Source organism: Ahaetulla prasina, chromosome 8, assembly GCF_028640845.1.
Source record: "Ahaetulla prasina isolate Xishuangbanna chromosome 8, ASM2864084v1, whole genome shotgun sequence".
Taxonomy (NCBI): domain Eukaryota; kingdom Metazoa; phylum Chordata; class Lepidosauria; order Squamata; family Colubridae; genus Ahaetulla; species Ahaetulla prasina.
The window spans coordinates 13,088,698-13,106,923 of NC_080546.1; the positions used below are offsets into that span (position 1 = coordinate 13,088,698).

Genomic DNA, 18,226 nt, shown 5'->3' on the forward strand with positions numbered 1-18,226 from the left:
ACATGCCTACCGTTCCTGTCCTATTGTTTCCTTTCGTTATATCCAATTAATTTTGTTATTACATACTCATATATATACTTATATATTGTATAGTTATTTCATGCTTACGCTTATATATACTGTGTGACAAAATAAATAAATAAATAAAATAAAAATAAAAATAGATCTGGGATCAGAGGTGGTATTAAGCTAGTTTGGGTGGTTTGGGCGAACGGGTAGCGGAAATCGCAGGTGGGTCCGCCCCTCCACCGTGGCTCGATGCTGTCCTATTTAGGCACATTTTGGAGACCGGGCGCACGTGCGGAAGGCACGTGTGAGAGCAAAGTGCATGCACGGAAGGCCAGGCACATGCGTGGAGGTGGCGCGTGTAAGCAGAGCATGCATAAAGACACACATGCTCACATTTTTCACTGCTGGGTGATCCGGTAGATAAATTATATGAATCCCACCTCTGTCTGGGATCCTATCAATGAAAATGAAAAGACCAATTCTAGAATACAGCTCACCTGTTTGGAACCCTCACCATATCTCTGACATCAATACAATTGAACGTGTCCAGAAATATTTTACAAGAAGAGTTCTCCATTCCTCTGTAAACAACAAAATACCTTATCCCACTAGACTTGAAATCCTGGGCTTGGAAAACTTGGAACTCCGTCGCCTTTGACAAGACCTAAGTTTAACTCACAGAATCATCTATTGTAATGTCCTTCCTGTTAAAGACTACTTCAGCTTTAATTGCAATAATACAAGATCAACCAATAGATTTAAACTTAATGTCAACCGCTTTAATCTAGATTGCAGAAAATATGACTTCTGTAACAGAATCATCAGTGCTTGGAATACTTTACCTGACTCTGTGGTCTCTTCCCATAATCCCAAAAGCTTTAACCAAAAACTTCCTACTATTGACCTCACCCCATTCCTAAGAGGACCATAAGGGGCGTGCATAAGCGCACAAACGTGCCTACCGTTCCTGTCCTATTGTTTTTCTTTTCTTCTTCCTATATATACTATATAACCTTTCTGTATGATAGTTACATATATTGTTGTGACAAAATAAATAAATAAAATAAAAAATAAATAAAATATCAACTTGGTATTTGGCAGCATCCCCATGATGACATGATCAAAAGTCAGACACTTGGCAAGTGGCTTATATGTATGATGGTTGTCCCAGGGTCATGTGATCAACTTTTGCAACCGCCTGACAAGCAAAGTCGGTCAGGAAGCCAGATTTCACTTAAGAACCGTGTTACTAACTTAACCACCAGCAGTGATTCGCTTAACAATTGCGGCAAGAAAAGTCGTAACATGGGGCAAAGCTGACTTAACAACTGCCTCGATTAGCAACGTAAATTTTGGGCTCAATTGTGGTCGTAAGTCGAGGGCTACCTGTAGTTGCTATTGCCTTCTCAGGATGATTCTTCAGGTTCCCCCTCGAGGCTTATGCTCTGAGATCACATAGTGGTCCCCTATCCAAGTTTTAACTGTCCCTGTTTTGCTACTGACCAGCCAAGACTGCTAAGTCCTATGTTCTACTGCTATTATTCTCACAGAGTCAGAGCTTGGGGTAGAGAAGGGTCTTGTTTACATGTAGTCCTGGATTCATGACCAGAATTTCCATAGCTAAGTAAGGCAGTTGTAAATTGATTTTGCCACAGTTGTTAAACAAATTACTGCAATTAAGTGAATCATGCAGTCACTGGAGGATAAAACCTATGAAGAATGGTTGCAGGAACCAATGGGTTGTGCCTCGCCCGCCCTCCTCTCCTCAGCCGGGCCCCTCCCATCTCCTGCTATCTGAGCCAGAGACTGATAGTGAAGAAGAATGGCCTGGCATGCCTCCAGCCCCCAGCCCTGGCACCATGCCCAGACAGACTGAGCAAACAAACCTCCCTACAGCGTGTGAGCACGAAGCCAGCCACGAGCTAGAATTGCCGGCAGCTGAGGACGAAAAGACACAGTGGACAGATCCCCGCTTCTGGAGAATGGAGAGGTGACGTCAGCAAAAGGAAGGGAGGGGCAGGCCTGGATAAGTGCTGAGTCATGGAGCCACACCCCATGGCCTATATAAAGGATCTGCTTTTTGGCATTCCTTGAGTCAGGCAAAGTCTCATCTGGTTGCTGAAGTCACACCTTGGATTCCTGCCTGCCCTGAGAACTTTGACAGGAATTTGGCAAAGCTGCAGAGGCTTCATGGCCACGCTTGATACAGACTTCCCAGACCTGGCCGTCAGAGGAGGAGTGGGACGCGACACAATGTCTAGTTTAATGTACAGAAGGAATAGGGATGATGTGATAGCAGTGTTCCAATATCGGAGGAAAAGGTAGTATTTAGCCTGTTCGGGGCAATTTGGACAAACCGGTAGTGGCGACCTGCAGGTGGGCCCGCCTACCCATCCGGGCGCAATCCCATCCTATATTGCTGTCTTTTTGATGCTGCACGCATGTGTGGACAGCGCATGTGAGTGAATTGCCGTGTTTTGTGACGCCGCAGGCATGCACGCATTCCCATTTCTGGTGCTGGGCAAACCGGTTGCTGCATTATGTGAATCCCACCTAATCAAACTATTCTCCAAAACATCTGAAGGCAGGACAAGAAACAATGGATGGAAACTAATCAAGGAGAGAAGCCACCTTAGAACTAAAGGATAAATTTCCTGACAGTGAGAACAATTGACCAGCGGGAATGACTTGCCTCCAGAAGTTGTGGGTGCTCCAACACTGGAGGCTTTTAAGAAGAGATTGGACAACCATTTGTCTGAAATGGGATATTTTTTTTTATTTTTTTTTTTGCATTTATATCCCGCCCTTCTCCGAAGACTCAGGGCGGCTTACACTATGTCAAGCAATAGTCTTCATCCATTTGTATACTATATACAAAGTCAACTTATTGCCCCCCAATAATTTGGGTCCTCATTTTACCTACCTTATAAAGGATGGAAGGCTGAGTCAACCTTGGGCCTGGTGGGACTTGAACCTGCAATCTTGCAAGCAGTTGCTGTTAATAATAGGCTGCATTAGCCTGTTGCACCACTAGAGGCCCTATATAGCAGTGACGGCTAACCTTTTCGCCATCGCATGCCAAAAGCGGTGGGAGCTCGGGGGGAGGGGTGTCCCACATGTGCCCACACCCATAATTCTATGTGCCGCACCGGAAGTTGGCAAATAGGCTGTTTCTGGCCTCTGGAGGGCCTCCAGGGGTGGGGAAGACTGTTTTTGCCCTCCCCAGACTCCTAGAAAGGCTCTGGAGCCTGGGGAGAGCGAAAAACGGGCTCCCCCCCTCCACCGGAGGCCCTCCAGAGACCAGAAACGGCCTGTTTCCCAATTTCCTGTGGGTCCAGAAGGCCTGAAAATCAGCTGGCCAGCACGCACGTGCGCGGCGAAGCCGAGCTCGCTGCCCACCGATATGGCTCCGCGTGCCACCTGTGGCACCCGTGCCATCACAGGTATATAGGGTTTTCTCCTTGTGCTGCTATAACCCGGAGACTGATTGTACATCCTTTATTCCCCGTGGGGCTGGGGGCTTCTACACATGCCAGGAACTCATAAAATTCCCAATGGCATCAAAAAAAAATTGGTGTGCCTCTCTCTTTAAAAAAAGAAGAAGAAGAAGAAGAAGAAGAGGAAGAGGAAGAGGAAGAAGAAGAGGAAGAGGAAGAGGAAGAGGAAGAGGAAGAGGAAGAAGAAGAAGAAGAAGAAGAAGAAGAAGAAGAAGAAGAAGAAGAAGAAGAAGAAGAAGAAGAAGAAGAAGAAGAAGAAGAAGAAGAAGAAGGAAAGAAAGAAAGAAAGAAACAGGTTCAGTCTAGATTTGAAGGCAAGAGAAGCAGAACCTGAGAAGGGGAGAGGAAAGACTTAATATGTGTTTGGGGGGGGCGGGTTGGGTTGGGAATATCAGGACTCAGTAGGGGGGCTGAGTTAGATCAAAGAAGAGCGGAGCCAGCAGAACTGTGCATCCCTCCCACTCAATCTAAGAACTGCTGCAGCACGCTTCTGAAGATGTTAAAATATGATCAGGGCCAAAAGCCAAGTCTTCAACATCTCTCTAGCCACCTCCCATCATTTGCATTAGAAAAAAATTGCCTTGAACCTTCTTAACCCTTGCTTGGCAGAACTAGAGGAGGACTTCCCTAAATGAAGACACACCTGGCAGGGAGACTTTGCAAAAAAGCCACATTTTGCTGGCGCCAGAGCAGGATTGATCCATCGCTGCTCATTAGTCCTTTCCTGGGGTTGATTAAAAGCCAATGAAGAGCTGATGCAACGGAAGCCGTTGATGGATGGCTTGGCTGATTAAGATCCCGAAGGCAGGTTGCGAGTCTCTTGCCTTCCAGACGTGGCTCGTGTGAACCAAAGGCACATTCATGTTGGGGTTTTGCAAAAAAACCAAACAAACCACACATACACAGCTCAAAATGCCTTTAAATCCCCACCTCCCTTTGGTATGGGTAGAATCACAACCTTATGCCACCAGTCTTGAAATCCTGGGTTTAGAAAACTTAGAACTCCGCCGCCTTCGACATGACCTGAGTTTAACTCATAGAATCATCTGTTACAATGTCCTTCCTGTTGAAGACTACATCATCTTCAGTCGCAACAATACACGAGCACACAATAGATTTAAGCTTAATGTGAACCGCTCCAATCTTGATTGCAGAAAATATGACTTCAGTAACAGAGTTGTTAATGCCTGGAATGCACTAACTGATTCTGTGGTCTCTTCCCAAAATCCCCAAAGCTTTAACCAAAGCCTATCTACTATTGACCTCACCCCATTCCTAAGAGGTCTATAAGGGGCGTGCATAAGAGCACCAGCGTGCCTACCGTTCCTGTCCTAATGTTCCCTTTGATTGTATCCAATTCGTATAGTTATTTCATGCTTATGCTTAGATATACTGTTGTGACAAATAAATAAATAAATAAATAAATAAATAAATAAATAAATAAATAAATAAATAAATAAAATAAACAATAAAGATGCAATCTTCAAAAAAACAAAGTAGTGTTTTGAGTCAGCTCTTGGGAGATAAGGAAAGGAGGTTATGCAGCTGTTGTGTTGCTTGTTATCAGATCCTTAAAAATGGGAGGGCTCTTCTCCCCCCCCAAAAAAAAACAACCATTTAGCTGATCTGAACCAGCTGTGGAGCTTCTGAAAACCAGTGCTGGTGTGCTTCACACAACACACACGTAACCAGGTCGAAGACAACTGCATATGCACTAGTTCAGGGGTCACCAACCTTTCGGATCTCAGGGATCACTAAATTCATAATTTTAAATCCTGTGGACCACTAATACGATCTGTCTAATGACTGGCTGGGTGGGTGTGGCTATGTGGTCGTGACTGGTTGGGCGTGGCCAAAATTCCTCACTTCCCTGCCCAGGTTCCTTAGGGCCCCAACAGGAAGCAGTTGTTGGAGCTAAGCAGCCACCATGAGAAAGAATTGGCAAAACAGCTGGCTCAGTTCAAATTGGATCTGACCAAGAAGGAGGCTCAATAGAAGCACCTCACTGAGGACTATGAACATAGGTTTTCCAAGCAGAAGGAAGATCTGTGGGAGTGCAAGGCCAGGTATCGGCACCTGGAGGCTCAGCGGGCTGAGATGGTCAGCCAGTTCCAGGCCATGATGCAGCCCCACTGTAACAAGGCCCTCCGGCTCTTTGCCACCACCAGCACTTTCCTCCAGCCTTCACCCAAAGCCCCGCACCAGGAGGCTGAAGCAGACCCCGAGTTGGAATTTCTGCCCCCCTCCAACCCATACAAAAAGACCTCAAAGGGGGAGACTCTGTGCAGCAACACAAACATCCATTGCACGTATCCGGCCCAGGGGCCGTAGTTTGAGGACCCCTGATTTAGTGCAATATTAAAAATGCAAATAATTTTTCTGTGGGCCACCAAAATTTTCTTGTGGACCACCAGTGGTCCAAGGACCACCAGTTGGTGACCACTGCACTAGTTCATAAACTTAGCACTATTAATTTTTGGAGACATTTGTTGCCACACCCATCTCTTTGGGCAGTTTACAGCTCAATTAATTGTGCACAGATTAGTTCAGCAACCAGGTTAAGTGGGCGGTGTCAACATGGACGGTATTAAGAGCGAAACAGGGTTTAAATTCTAACGTGCATCCTTCTTGGCGTCATTCATCCAAAGGCTCTTTAATCCTTTGTAAAACTGTTGCTGTAGCCATCAGAAACGTTCATTTCATTTCATTTCATTTATTAAATTTCTATACCGTCCTTCTCCCGAAGGACTCAGGGCGGTTCACAGCCAACGTAAAACAGAATTCATACAATATATAAATAAATTAAAAACACTGTAAAAATCTGATTAAATTTTGGCTAACAATTAAAATTAAGTTATTAAAATCAAATAATAAAACCCCAGTTAAAACACAACACATTAGGCTAGCCCTGCGCGATGAAACAAGAGAGTCTTGAGCTCGCGTCGGAAGGTCCGGAGGTCGGGAAGTGATCGTAACTCCGGAGGAAGCTCATTCCAGAGGGTAGGAGCCCCCACAAAGAAAGCTCTTCCCCTGGGGGTTGCCAGCCGACATTGTTTGGCTGATGGCACCCTGAGGAGACCCTCCCTGTGGGAGCACACAGGTCGATGGGAGGCTACCGGTGGCAGCAGGTGGTCCCGTAAATACCCCGGTGCTAAGCTATGGAGCGCTTTAAAGGTGGTTACCAACACCTTGAATTGCACCCGGAAGTCCACCGGCAACCAGTGCAGCCTGCGCAGGAGAGGTGTTATATGGGAGCCACGAGTGGCTCCCTCTGTCACCTGCACAGCCGCATTCTGGACCAGTTGAAGGCTCCGAGTGCCCTTCAAGGGGAGCCCCATGTAGAGAGCGTTACAGTAGTCCAGGCGGAAAGTGACGAGGGCGTGAGTGACCGTGCACAAGGCATCCCGGTCTATGAAGGGGCGCAACTGGTGAATCAGGCATACCTGACAAAAGGCTCCCCTGGCAACGGCCATCATGTGATCTTCTAACGACAGCCGAGCATCCAGGAGAACACCCAAGTTGCGAACCCTCTCCATAGGGGCCAATGACTCTGCACCAACAGCCAGTGATGGAACCAGCTGACTGTACCGGGACGCCGGCATCCGGCACGTTGTGTACTCTTAACTTACAAAGTCCCATCGTGGATCAGCCAAGGGAGATAGATTAGTGATAGATAGCAGAGGCTAAGAAGAAGGTTGAAAAAGGAATAAGGAAGAGGGGAAGGCTGGTTCACCAAAGCAACAGCCGTTTTGCAAGATTTCTTCGATAAATTACATCCCATAATTGCTATAAAATGGAAACAAAGTCAAGAGGCGGCTCCTGAAAAGAGCGGCCATGATTTAAACTCCTCCCCTAAATATTCTTATGGCATGTCTACGGAGATTGTCAATCATCCAGGTCACGATTGTCCCAAAGGTACTTTTCCAAAAGGCAAGTGGACTTTCTTGGGGTTTTTTCTTGAAAACGTTTCACTTCTCATCCAAGATGCTTCTTCGGTTCCTACATTCCTGCAGCATGTGACAGCATTTAGCTGAGATCTTGGTCTATTTTTTTTTAAAGGATAGGATAGGATAGGATAGGATAGGATAGGATAGGATAGGATAGGATAGGATAGGACAGGACAGGACAATAACTTTATTGACATTTTGAATGTACACTAATTGGCATACATTAAAATGAAATTTTGTTTCCTGCAGCTCTCAGAAGCATAAGTGGCCCAGTATATGTGCTCCTCCAATTTCAGATGTTATATTTCTCCAAATGGCTAATCTACATATAACAGAATAACACAGTTGGAAGGGACCTTGGAGGTCTTCTAGTCCAACCCACTGCTCAAGCGGTAGATCCTATACCATTCCAAACAAACAGCTGACCAATCTCTTCTTAAAAACCTCCAGTGATGGAGCACCTATAATTTCTGGTGGCAAGCCATTCCACTGATTAATTGTTCTCACTATCAGGAAACTTTTTAGTCCTTGGTTGCTTCTCTCCTTGATTAGTTTCCACCCATTGCTCCTTGTCCTGCTCTCAGGCACTTTGGAGAATAGTTTGACTCCCTCTTCTTTGGGGCAACCCCTGAGATATTGGAAGACTGCTATCATATCACCCCTAGTCCTTCTTTTCATTGAAGTAGACATACCCAATTCCAGCAACCGTTCTTCATATGTTTTAGCCTCCAGCTCCCTAACCAGCTTTGTTGCTCTTCTCTGCACTCTTTCTAGAGCCTCAACACAGTGGTGAAATCCGAATTTTCTTAATACTGGTTATGTGGGCGTGGCTTAGTGGATGTGGTGTGGCTTCGTGGGCATGGCAGGGGAAGGATACTGCAAAATCCCCATTCCTTCCCCACTCCAGGGAAAGGATACTGCAAAATCTCCATTCCCTCCCCAGTCCTGGGGGAAGGATATTGCAAAATCTCCATTCCCACCAGACTCTGGGGCCAGCCAGAGGTGGTATTTGCTGGTTTTCTGAACTGCTCAAAATGTTCGCTGCCGGTTCTCCAGAATCTGTCAGAACCTGCTGGATTTCACCCCGCCTCAACATCCTTTTTATATTGTGGCGACCAAAACTGGATGCAGTATTCCAAGCGTGGCCTTAGCAAGGCCTTATAAAGTGGCATTAACACTTCTTCACGCGATCTTGATTCTGTGCCTCTGTTTATGCAGCATGTCCAAACAAGCTTGTCCTCGTTTCATCTTTCCAGCAAACTGAAGCAATCCAGCTCCCATTACCTGATCTGAATAAAGTTACACATCTGAAAAATTCCCCAAGATCAAACACTACAACCTGGTACAAGATCAGTGAGGTTGGGGTTTTCTCTCTTTCTCTCTCTTACTCCATCTCCACCCCAACCCCTAATTATCTTGCTGGATAAAGAGTTCTTGAAACTTTAAAGCTTGCATTCTAATAAAGGTATAGTCTGCATGGATATTGGATCTGGGTTTTTTTTTCCCTCCTGGCCATCACAGTGGCTGTTGTTTTGAGCATCTGATGTTGTGGCCCCGCAGAGTTGGCAGCAGACTAGGACGAGGAGGAGGTTGAGAAGGAACTTGAGCCAATTCTGGAGTCTGGGGAAGGCTCTGATGGATACTCTGCGTCGGAGGCAGAGATAGAGCCAGAGCATCCAACATTTCCCAGCCACCGGAGAGACAGCTGCCTTTGGAGGCTGATATGAGTGAGGAGGAAGAACAGCTGGGGCCTGTTCCAGATGTACATATGCGCAGTTAGGAGAGGTGAACAATGGAGGACAAGGAGTTGACTCGGGAAGCAAAGAACACGTGGACGGTGAATGGTCCCTCCCTGGCTGGGGAATAAATAGAAGGAAAGTGAAGTGGTTGTCGTAGGATACAGCAGTTCGTATTTCTGGAGATTTTGCACATTGTGTTCTGTGCCACAAAGACTGCTGGCCAGAACTTAATTTCTAGCCTTTCGGCTGGGAGCTCACGGCCTTGAAATTATCACAAGGAACTGATAAGGTCTGTTACAGGCACTTTGTGGTGAGATGGGCAGAAGCTGGATGGATGGGTGGATGGACAGACAGACAGACAGACAGACAGACAGACAGACAGACAGATAGATAGATAGATAGATAGATGTGACTGGATGGACAGATGGACAACCTCCCTAAAATCATCATCACATGTATCATAGATTCTCTCATCCAGTGTTGAAATCCAAATTTTTTTTACTACTGGTTCTGTGGGCGTGGCTTGGTGGGCATGGCAGGGGAAGGATACTGCAAAATCTCCATCCATTCTAGGGGAAGGATACTGCAAAATCCCTCCCCACTCCTAGGGGAAGGATATTGTAAAATCCCCATTCCCACCCCACTCTGGGGCCAGCCAGAGGTGGTATTTGCCAGTTCGCTGAACTGCTCAAAATTTCCGCTACCGGTTCTCCAGAACCTGTCAGAACCCGCTGGATTTCACCCCTGTCTCTCATCACATTTCTATTCTTCTGCTTTCTAAGAAGCTCAGGATACAATAGGTGTGATGTGTTCCTTCTCTGTTCTAATTTCTCCTCAAGAAACTCAGGTGTGTTTGGGAAACAACCGAAGTTTGAATAGAGCTGTACCTGTTCCAATTTATCAAGGATTTCTAGTGGTACATGACAAACACTCATTTCTACAGTATTCTAAAGGGATCTGTAGCCGGGGGGTTTTTAATGGGCATTTAAATCACATCAATTTACTAATGTTTATTATGCAAGCTTACTAATTTGGCAATGAGGGACATGTTGGCAAAGCAATTGATGCATTTCTTCTTTATTCAGTTACTTGAATAAGCAAACGAAGAATCATAAGATGCCCAGCTGGGAATAGAATTTGCAGATGAGTCTGGTGTTTAAATAGCAATATTCACCCATGTGAAGTCTGTCGTGGTCATATTTACTTTTAAATAGAACATATTTAATGTTCCAAGTATACGACAAGGGGAATGATCACTCTCTTCTTCCTTCCTATTTATTCGTTTTAGTCAACACCGGAGCACTTTGAATGTCTCCAGTGGCTGGAGAAAAAACCCACTGAAAAATCAGAAACGGAAACTAATTCACACGGGTGAATATTAATAAAATTAGAGCTGCCTTTGAAATAATTTAAAGCATCCTGCGATAGAGAGCGAGCAATGTCGTCCAGTAGACGGTGAAGAATGTCAAAAATGTGTTAAAATTGTAGCGTAAATTTCCTCTTATTATGATTTTAGTTTTTCCAACTGTTCTAAGACGAATTCATAGCCTTCCAGTAGACAGTCAGCTATGTGGAGTATGCGGCCCTAACCGGTGCCCACTGTCCAGCTGCAAGAGCTATGCTATTTTTATTTGTAAGGCGAATTGTTGAGGTTGTTGCCATGCTTAACAAAAGCATGTTATTTGGAAAAGCAGAGAGAAGAATGTCAAGATCATTTCCTCTGGCTTATTCTAGCCAGCAAAGGATTAGAGAGATGGAATACATTATCTTCTCCACTTCCACTTAGAACATAGAATCAGAGGGCTACTAGAAGAGACCTTGGAGGTCTTCTAGTCCAGCGGTCACCAACTGGTGGTCCTTGGACCGCTGGTGGTCCGCAAGAAAATGTTGGTGGTCCCCAGAAAAATTATTTGCATTTTTTATATTGCACTAAATCAGGGGTCCTCAAACTACGGCCCCTGGACTGGATACGTGCAATGAACGCTTGTGTTGCTGCAGAGAGTCTCCCCCTTCAGGGTCTTTTTGTGTGGGTTGGGGTCTGCTTCAGCCTCCTGGTGTGGGGCTTTGGGCGAAGGCTGGAGGGAAGCGCTGCTGGTGGCGAAGAGCTGGAGGGCCTTGTTCTAGTGGGACTGCATTATAGCCTGGAACTGGCTGACCATCTCAGCCCGCTGAGCCTCCAGGCGCCGGTACCTGGCCTTGCACTCTTGCTGGTCCTCCGTCTGCTTGGAAAGCCTATGCTCGCAGTCCTCAGTGAGGTGCTTCTGCTGAGCCTCCTTCTTGGTCAGATCCAATTTGAACTGAGCTGTTTTGCCAACTCTTTCTCATGGTGACTGCTTAGCTCCAACAACTGCTTCCTGTTGGGGCCCTAAGGAGTCCGGGTTGGCAGGGGAGGAGTGGGGAGGAGAGGAGGGGTGAGTAGAGGTCGGTTGGGGCCCTAAGGAGTCCGGGTGGGCAGGGGAGGAGTGGGGAGGAGAGGAGGGGTGAGTAGAGGTCGGTGAGGTGCCCCTCTACTTGAGTGACATCAAGTTGGTCATGGCCACCCAGTCACATATCCACCTAGCCACACCTACCCAGCCAGTCATTAAGCAGATCATATTAGTGGTCCACGGGATTTAAAATTATGAATTTAGTGGTCCCTGAGGTCCGAAAGGTTGAGGACCCCTGTTCTAGTCCAACTGCTGCTTAAGGCACGAAACCTTATACCATCCCAATCAAATGGTTGTCCGGTCGCTTGTTGAATACCCGTCCGGTGATGGAGCACCCACAACTCTGAGGCAAGCTATTCCATTGATTCATTGTTCTCACGGTCAGAAAAATTCTCTTACTCCTTACTTAACAAGCTTCCACTGATTGCTTCTAGTCCTGCCCCCTGGGGCTTTGGAGAATAAGTCAGTCCCCTCTTCTATGGGACAGCCCTGCCTTCCACTGAGGACCTGTATACTGCACCCAAGTCAAAAAGAGGGCTGTGAAAATATCTACAGACTCCTCACATCCTGGACATAAATTGTTCCAACTTCTACCCTCAAAACGACGCTATAGGGCACTGCACACCAGAACAACAAGACACAAGAACAGTTTTCCCCCAAATGCCAACACACTGCTTAACAACTAATTCCCACAACACTGTCAAATTAACTACTAAGACTGTATTACTATTTTTCTTCTCATCCTTACTGGTACCTATCTCTTCCCACTTATGGCTATATCCATGTTGCTTGTATCTTTACAACTTATATTGCTTTTATTGTTTCCTAGTATGATTTGATTGCTTATTAGTATCCTATGACTATCACTAAGTGTTGTATTTTTTTTTATTTATTTATTTATTTGTCACAACATCATACAAAAAGATTATGTAGTATATACACATATAAACATATATAGGAAGAAGAAAAGAAAAACAATAGGACAGGAACGGTAGGCACGTTTGTGCGCTTATGCACGCCCCTTATGGTCCTCTTAGGAATGGGGTGAGGTCAATAGTAGAAAGTTTTTGGTTAAAGCTATTAGGATTATGGGAAGAGACCACAGAGTCAGGTAAAGTATTCCAAGCACTGATGATTCTGTTGCAGAAGTCATATTTTCTGCAATCTAGATTAAAGCGGTTTACATTAAGTTTAAATCTATTGGTTGCCCTTGTATTATTGCAATTAAAGCTGAAGTAGTCTTTGACAGGAAGGACATTACAATAGATGATTCTGTGGGTTAAACTTAGGTCTTGTCGAAGGCGACGGAGTTCCAAGTTTTCTAAGCCTAGGATTTCAAGTCTGGTGGGATAAGGTATTTTGTTGTTTTCAGAGGAATGGAGAACTCTTCTTGTAAAATATTTCTGGACACGCTCAATTGTATTGATGTCAGAGATGTGGTGAGGGTTCCAAACAGGTGAGCTGTATTCTAGAATTGGTCTAGCAAATGTTTTATATGCTCTGGTTAGTAGTGTGGTGTTTTGGAAAAGAAGCTACAAAATTAGGTTTACAACTCTTAGAGCTTTTTGCTATGTAGTTGCAGTGGGCTTTGGCACTTAGATCATTTGACATGAAAACTCCAAGGTCTTTAACGGGATGGGGTCGTCTGTAAGGTAATGTCCATCTAGTATGTACTTAGTTTTAGAGTTCTTTTTCCTATATGTAAGACTGAGCATTTGCTGGTTGAAATTTGAGCTGCCAATTTTAGACCAAGCGGTTAGATGGTCAAGGTCGTTTTGAATGATAGAAGTGTTGTCTGTGGTGTTAAATAGTTTGACATCGTCAGCAAAGAGAACACAATTACTTGAGATATGGTCACAAAGATCATTAATGTATAGAATAAAGAGTGTTGGTCCAAGGACGCTGCCTTGAGGAACGCCACTCTTGACAGGAACAGGATTTGATAAAGCATTGCCAATTTTGACCACTTGTTGTCTGTTAGACAGAAAAGCAGATATCCATTTGTGGAGGGGTCCTGAGATGCCATAGGATGTTAGTTTAAGGAGAAGTTTATCGTGTACTACTGAGTCAAAAGCTTTGCAGAAGTCTATGTAGATTGCATCTATTGATTTGCCTTGATCTAGATTTGAAGTCCATATGTTTTTGCAGTGGAGAAGTTGTAAGTTACATGATAACTTTTTCCTGAAACCAAATTGTTTGTTGGAGAGTAGGTTGTTAGTTTCTAAGTGTGAGGTAATGGATTGATTGATGATAGATTCCATGACTTTGCAGGTGACGCAGCAAAGGGAGATCGGTCTGTAGTTTTCGACTAAGCTGGGGTCTCCTTTTTTGAAGATGGGGATGACTGTGGCTAGTGACCAAAGTTTGGGAAGAGAACTGGTAGTGAAAGCTTTATCAAAGATAATACTTAGGGGTTCAGCTATATTAATGGAAAGTTTTTAAGAAATATGCACATAGACCATCAGGTCCAATAGAAAGCGATGGTTTTAAGTTGTGAAGAGCTTTACCAACGTTGTCTTCTGTGAAATCTATATGAGTTAAATCATCATAGTCATTGCTGGTTCGTTTGTGGAATGTTGGATATGTGTTATCGGAGTTAACACAAACTGAGCCAAAGAAAATGTTGAAGAGGTTTGCTTTGACTGTTTCGTCATTGCATTCTTTGTTGTTAGAATCTTTTAGTGGTGGGATGGATCTTGAATCTTTAAGTTTACTGTTGACAAAATTATAAAAGGCACGATTGGAATTTGTGCGTAGAAGGTTTTCTTCTTGCTTGGTGTGGTAATTTGTGCATTCAGTTTTTATTTGGTTGCATATGTTTCTGTAACGGTTTCTGAAGTTTGTAACATAGCCTTTTTTGTTTCTTTTCCAGAGGGATTTTTTTTTTGATTGAAGCTTTTTTATTGATATGGGTAGTTTGTTTTTCTTGGACATGGTAGTCATTCGTGGTACATATAATTTAATGACTCTATTGATTTCAAGTAGGAAGATTCTATAGAGGTCATCAGCGGTTATGCAGGTTGCAAACAGATTTTGCCAGTTCAGAAGTGAAAGATCGTTGTTTATAAGGTCGTAATTGGCTTTCTTGAAGTTGTAGTTGGGAGTTCTGGTGTTATGACGATTTAAGTATGGACGTATATTGAGACGAAAATCAATCATGCAGTGGTCACTGTTTGAAAAGGGTTCTTTAATTTGTAGTCCGTAAATTGAGTTTGGATTGTTGCAGAAGATGAGGTCAAGAATCTTATGATTCTTGATGAATATATTTTATTTTTTCTTTATATACACTGAGATCATCTGCACCAAAGACAAATTCCTTGTGTGTCCAATCACACTTGGCCAATAAAGAATTCCGTTCTGTTCTGTTCTGTTCTGTTCTGTTCTGTTCTGTTCCGTTCCGTTCCGTTCCGTTCCATTCCAATCCATTCCATTCCATTCTATTCTATTCTATTCTATTCTATTCTATTCTATTCTATTCTAGTACTAGAAATAGTAGTAAGGGGAAATAAGAAGCCGAATAAAACTCATTTTGAGCAACAGAGAAACTGTGGAGGCTTTGCAGCCAAACATTCCTCTACAACAGAGACGTCAAACTCGATTTCATTGAGGGCCGCATCAGGGTTGTGTGTGACCTTGGGGGCCCGGATTGGGCATGGCCAGCTTGATGTCACTCATGTCGAGGGCGCCTGTGGTGGCCCGAGCGCTCTGCCAGAGAAAATGGGCTCCTGAGCTCCGTTTTCGGCTGCGACGGCCTCCTGCAACCCTCTGCCAGCGAAAACGGAGCTCGGGAAGATGTGCGGGCAGCCCTCCCAGTGGTGGGATTCAAGTAATTTAACAACCGGTTCTCTGCCCTAATGATTTCTTCCAACAATCAGTTTGCCAAACAGCTCAGAAAGTTAACAACCGGTTCTCCCGAACTGGTGCAAACTGGCTGAATCCCACCACTGAGCCCTCCCAAGGTCTGTTTTCATTGGCAGAGGCACTGAAAGCCGGTCCTTCGCTGTTTCCAGGGCAGCTCCGCGGGCCAGATCTAAGCACCCCTCGGGCCGGCTCCAGCCCTCAGGCCTTGAGTTTCACACTCCTGCTCCACAAGGTTCTTAGGGATTCACTGGCCACCTTGATCATTTGTAATGCTCATATCAGGCAAACACAATGTCTCACTTGGGTTTAGGTGATCAGGGTTATAAGGGGAAAAGATGGGCACAGGAGGCCTCAGAATCAGAAATCAGAATAGAATAGAATAGAACTGGTAGGAGCCTGGGAGAACCTTTTGAGCTGACTGTCTTGTGGAAGGTGATGGAGGAAAGGGCGCAGAGAAAGAATGCGGAGAAGAGCAACAAAGATGATTAGGGGACTGGAGCAGAGGTGGGTTTCAGCAGGTTCTGACCAGTTCTGTAGAACCAGTAGCGGAAATTTTGAGTAGTTCAGAGAACCGATAAATACCACCTGTGACTGGCCCAGACCCATCTATTCTCTGCCTCCCAAGTCCCAGCTGATGGGAGGAAATGGGGATTTTGCAGTAACCTTCCCCTGGAGTGGGGACAGAATGGAGATTTTTCAGTATCCTTCCCCTGCCACGCCCACCAAGCCTTGCCATGCCCACCAAGCCATACCCACAGAACTGGTAGTAAAAAAAATTGAAACCCACCACTGGACTGGAGGCTAAAACATACGAAGAACAGTTGCAGGAACTGGGTATGTCTAGTTTAATGAAAAGAAGGACTAGAGGAGTGGTAGCAGTGTTCCAATATCTCAGGGGTTGCCACAAAGAAGAGGGAGTCAAACTATTCTCCAAAGCACCTGAGAGTAGAACAAGAAGCAATGGGTGGAAACTGATCAAGGAAAGAAGCAACCTAGAACTCAGGAGAAATTTCCTGACAAGTTAGAACAATCAATAAGTGGAATTGCTTGCCTTCAGAAGTTGTGAATGCTCCAACACTGGAAGTTTTTAAGATAAGAACTGGGACCGAAACCTCTGCTGCATGAATTCAAGCCCAAACTACCAGGTGGTTGCAGAAAACGCATGTGGCTTACTCTTTAAGAACAAGTCTGACAGGAAGATCATTAATGTGGATCCCAAGGTAATAATGCTGCCTTAGATATTTATTTTTTTTAGATCCTTCAAACATATTGCTTATCTCCGTGTATCTGTGCCTCAGAGACACATATGGTCTTTATCTCTAATATGTTTTTCATTGGCAGAGGCACTGAAAGCCGGTCCTTCGCTGTTTTCCAGAAGAGGTTTGCTCAGCACAAAATAGCGTCTAATCTATTTACAGTATGTCACAGAAGTGAGTACACCCCCTCACATTTTGTAAATATTTAAGTATACCTTTTCATGTGACAATACTTAAGAAATGACGCTTGGCTACAATGTAACGCTGAGCATGGGCACTCAACTTCTTTGGTCAACCATGGCGAGGCCTGTTGTTCTGACCTAGGCTTCCTTAGAAAGTATACAGCACAATCTTAGTCCCAGCAAACCTCTTTTATTCATACGGCTGTGAATTATTGTCATTCCCAGTCCGAAAGGCTTCTCAAACAGTCTTTCAGGGGAGTGTTTACAAACACCCACCTTATCTCCCTTGGAATGTTGCCAGAGAACTAATTGCCACACGCAGGACAAGGCCAAACTTAGCACAGAGTCAACCAGAACTTTCCCAAAGCTTTTACAAACCAGGTGAACTAATTGCTTCCTGCAAAAGCTCATGTCCCGTTTGCTTCCCTTTTATGTCTTATGGGAGGGGCCAATCATCTCCAAGCCTTATTCCCAAGTCGACCCTGTTTTCTTAATTGTTCCTGTCTTCTGGCAGCTCTGCACATGCGTACACTGGGAATAGGCTCACTGTTGTGACCCAGGTCCCTGGACCCGGACTCCTGGACTCGGATGATTCAGAAAGTGAGGGAGAAGACCTGGCAAGCCCTGCTTCTCTTGGGCCCTCTCCCTCCCTGGCACCCACTCAAAGGGAGGAGGAGGGGCCGGCAAGGCCTGATTCTCTCGAGCCTTCTTCTGATTTGGCAACGCCCCAAGAACAGTTTTGGAGTGATGCAAGACTGCGCAGACGTGACCGGCGCGCGCAGCAGAAGAAGCATTGGAATAAAGCCAAGGAATGATGGTCATGCAGTGACATCTGCAGAGACTATAAATAGGAGGCGGGACTTCCTGGTTTTTTGTCTTGGACAAAGCAATGAATTTGCGCGGGCAAACTGTATCAATGGAGGGAAGAATATATTCGTGAGTAATTCTGGCCTTATCTATAATTTCCTCATCTCTAAAAACGTGGCAGGCCCATGGGTAGACGTGGCCAGGGCATTTATCTATGTAAATAAAGTAGAAGAGGAGGCCTTTGACTGACTCTTTGTTGGGAGTATTGGGGGAGGGAAACAGAACACTCACGTTGTTCTTCTGCCTTACTGATGTCAGACTCCGGAGACTCCAGAGGCAGCAAAGAACTATCAGATGGCCCCCACTCTGCCTCCGACTCAGAGCCCTCATCCAAGCCTTCCCCAGACTCCAGGACTGGCCCACCTCCTCACTTTTCCGACTCTGCTGCCAGCTTTGCTGGCTGCTGGTGGGCCACAACACCTGTTCTGAGTGGAACCTGTTC

The 18,226-nt window shown here is 45.1% G+C and overlaps 1 protein-coding gene across 1 annotated transcript in view; it reads left to right on the forward strand.

Moving 5' to 3' along the window:
* The window catches only part of CFAP299 (cilia and flagella associated protein 299), a 349,756-nt gene that overhangs the window by 302,467 nt on the left and 29,063 nt on the right, over positions 1 to 18,226 (forward strand). The window contains exon 6 of the mRNA XM_058193437.1: positions 16,577 to 16,699. Within this exon, the coding sequence (XP_058049420.1) occupies positions 16,577 to 16,699 (123 nt within the window). The remainder of the gene's footprint in view (positions 1 to 16,576; positions 16,700 to 18,226) is intronic.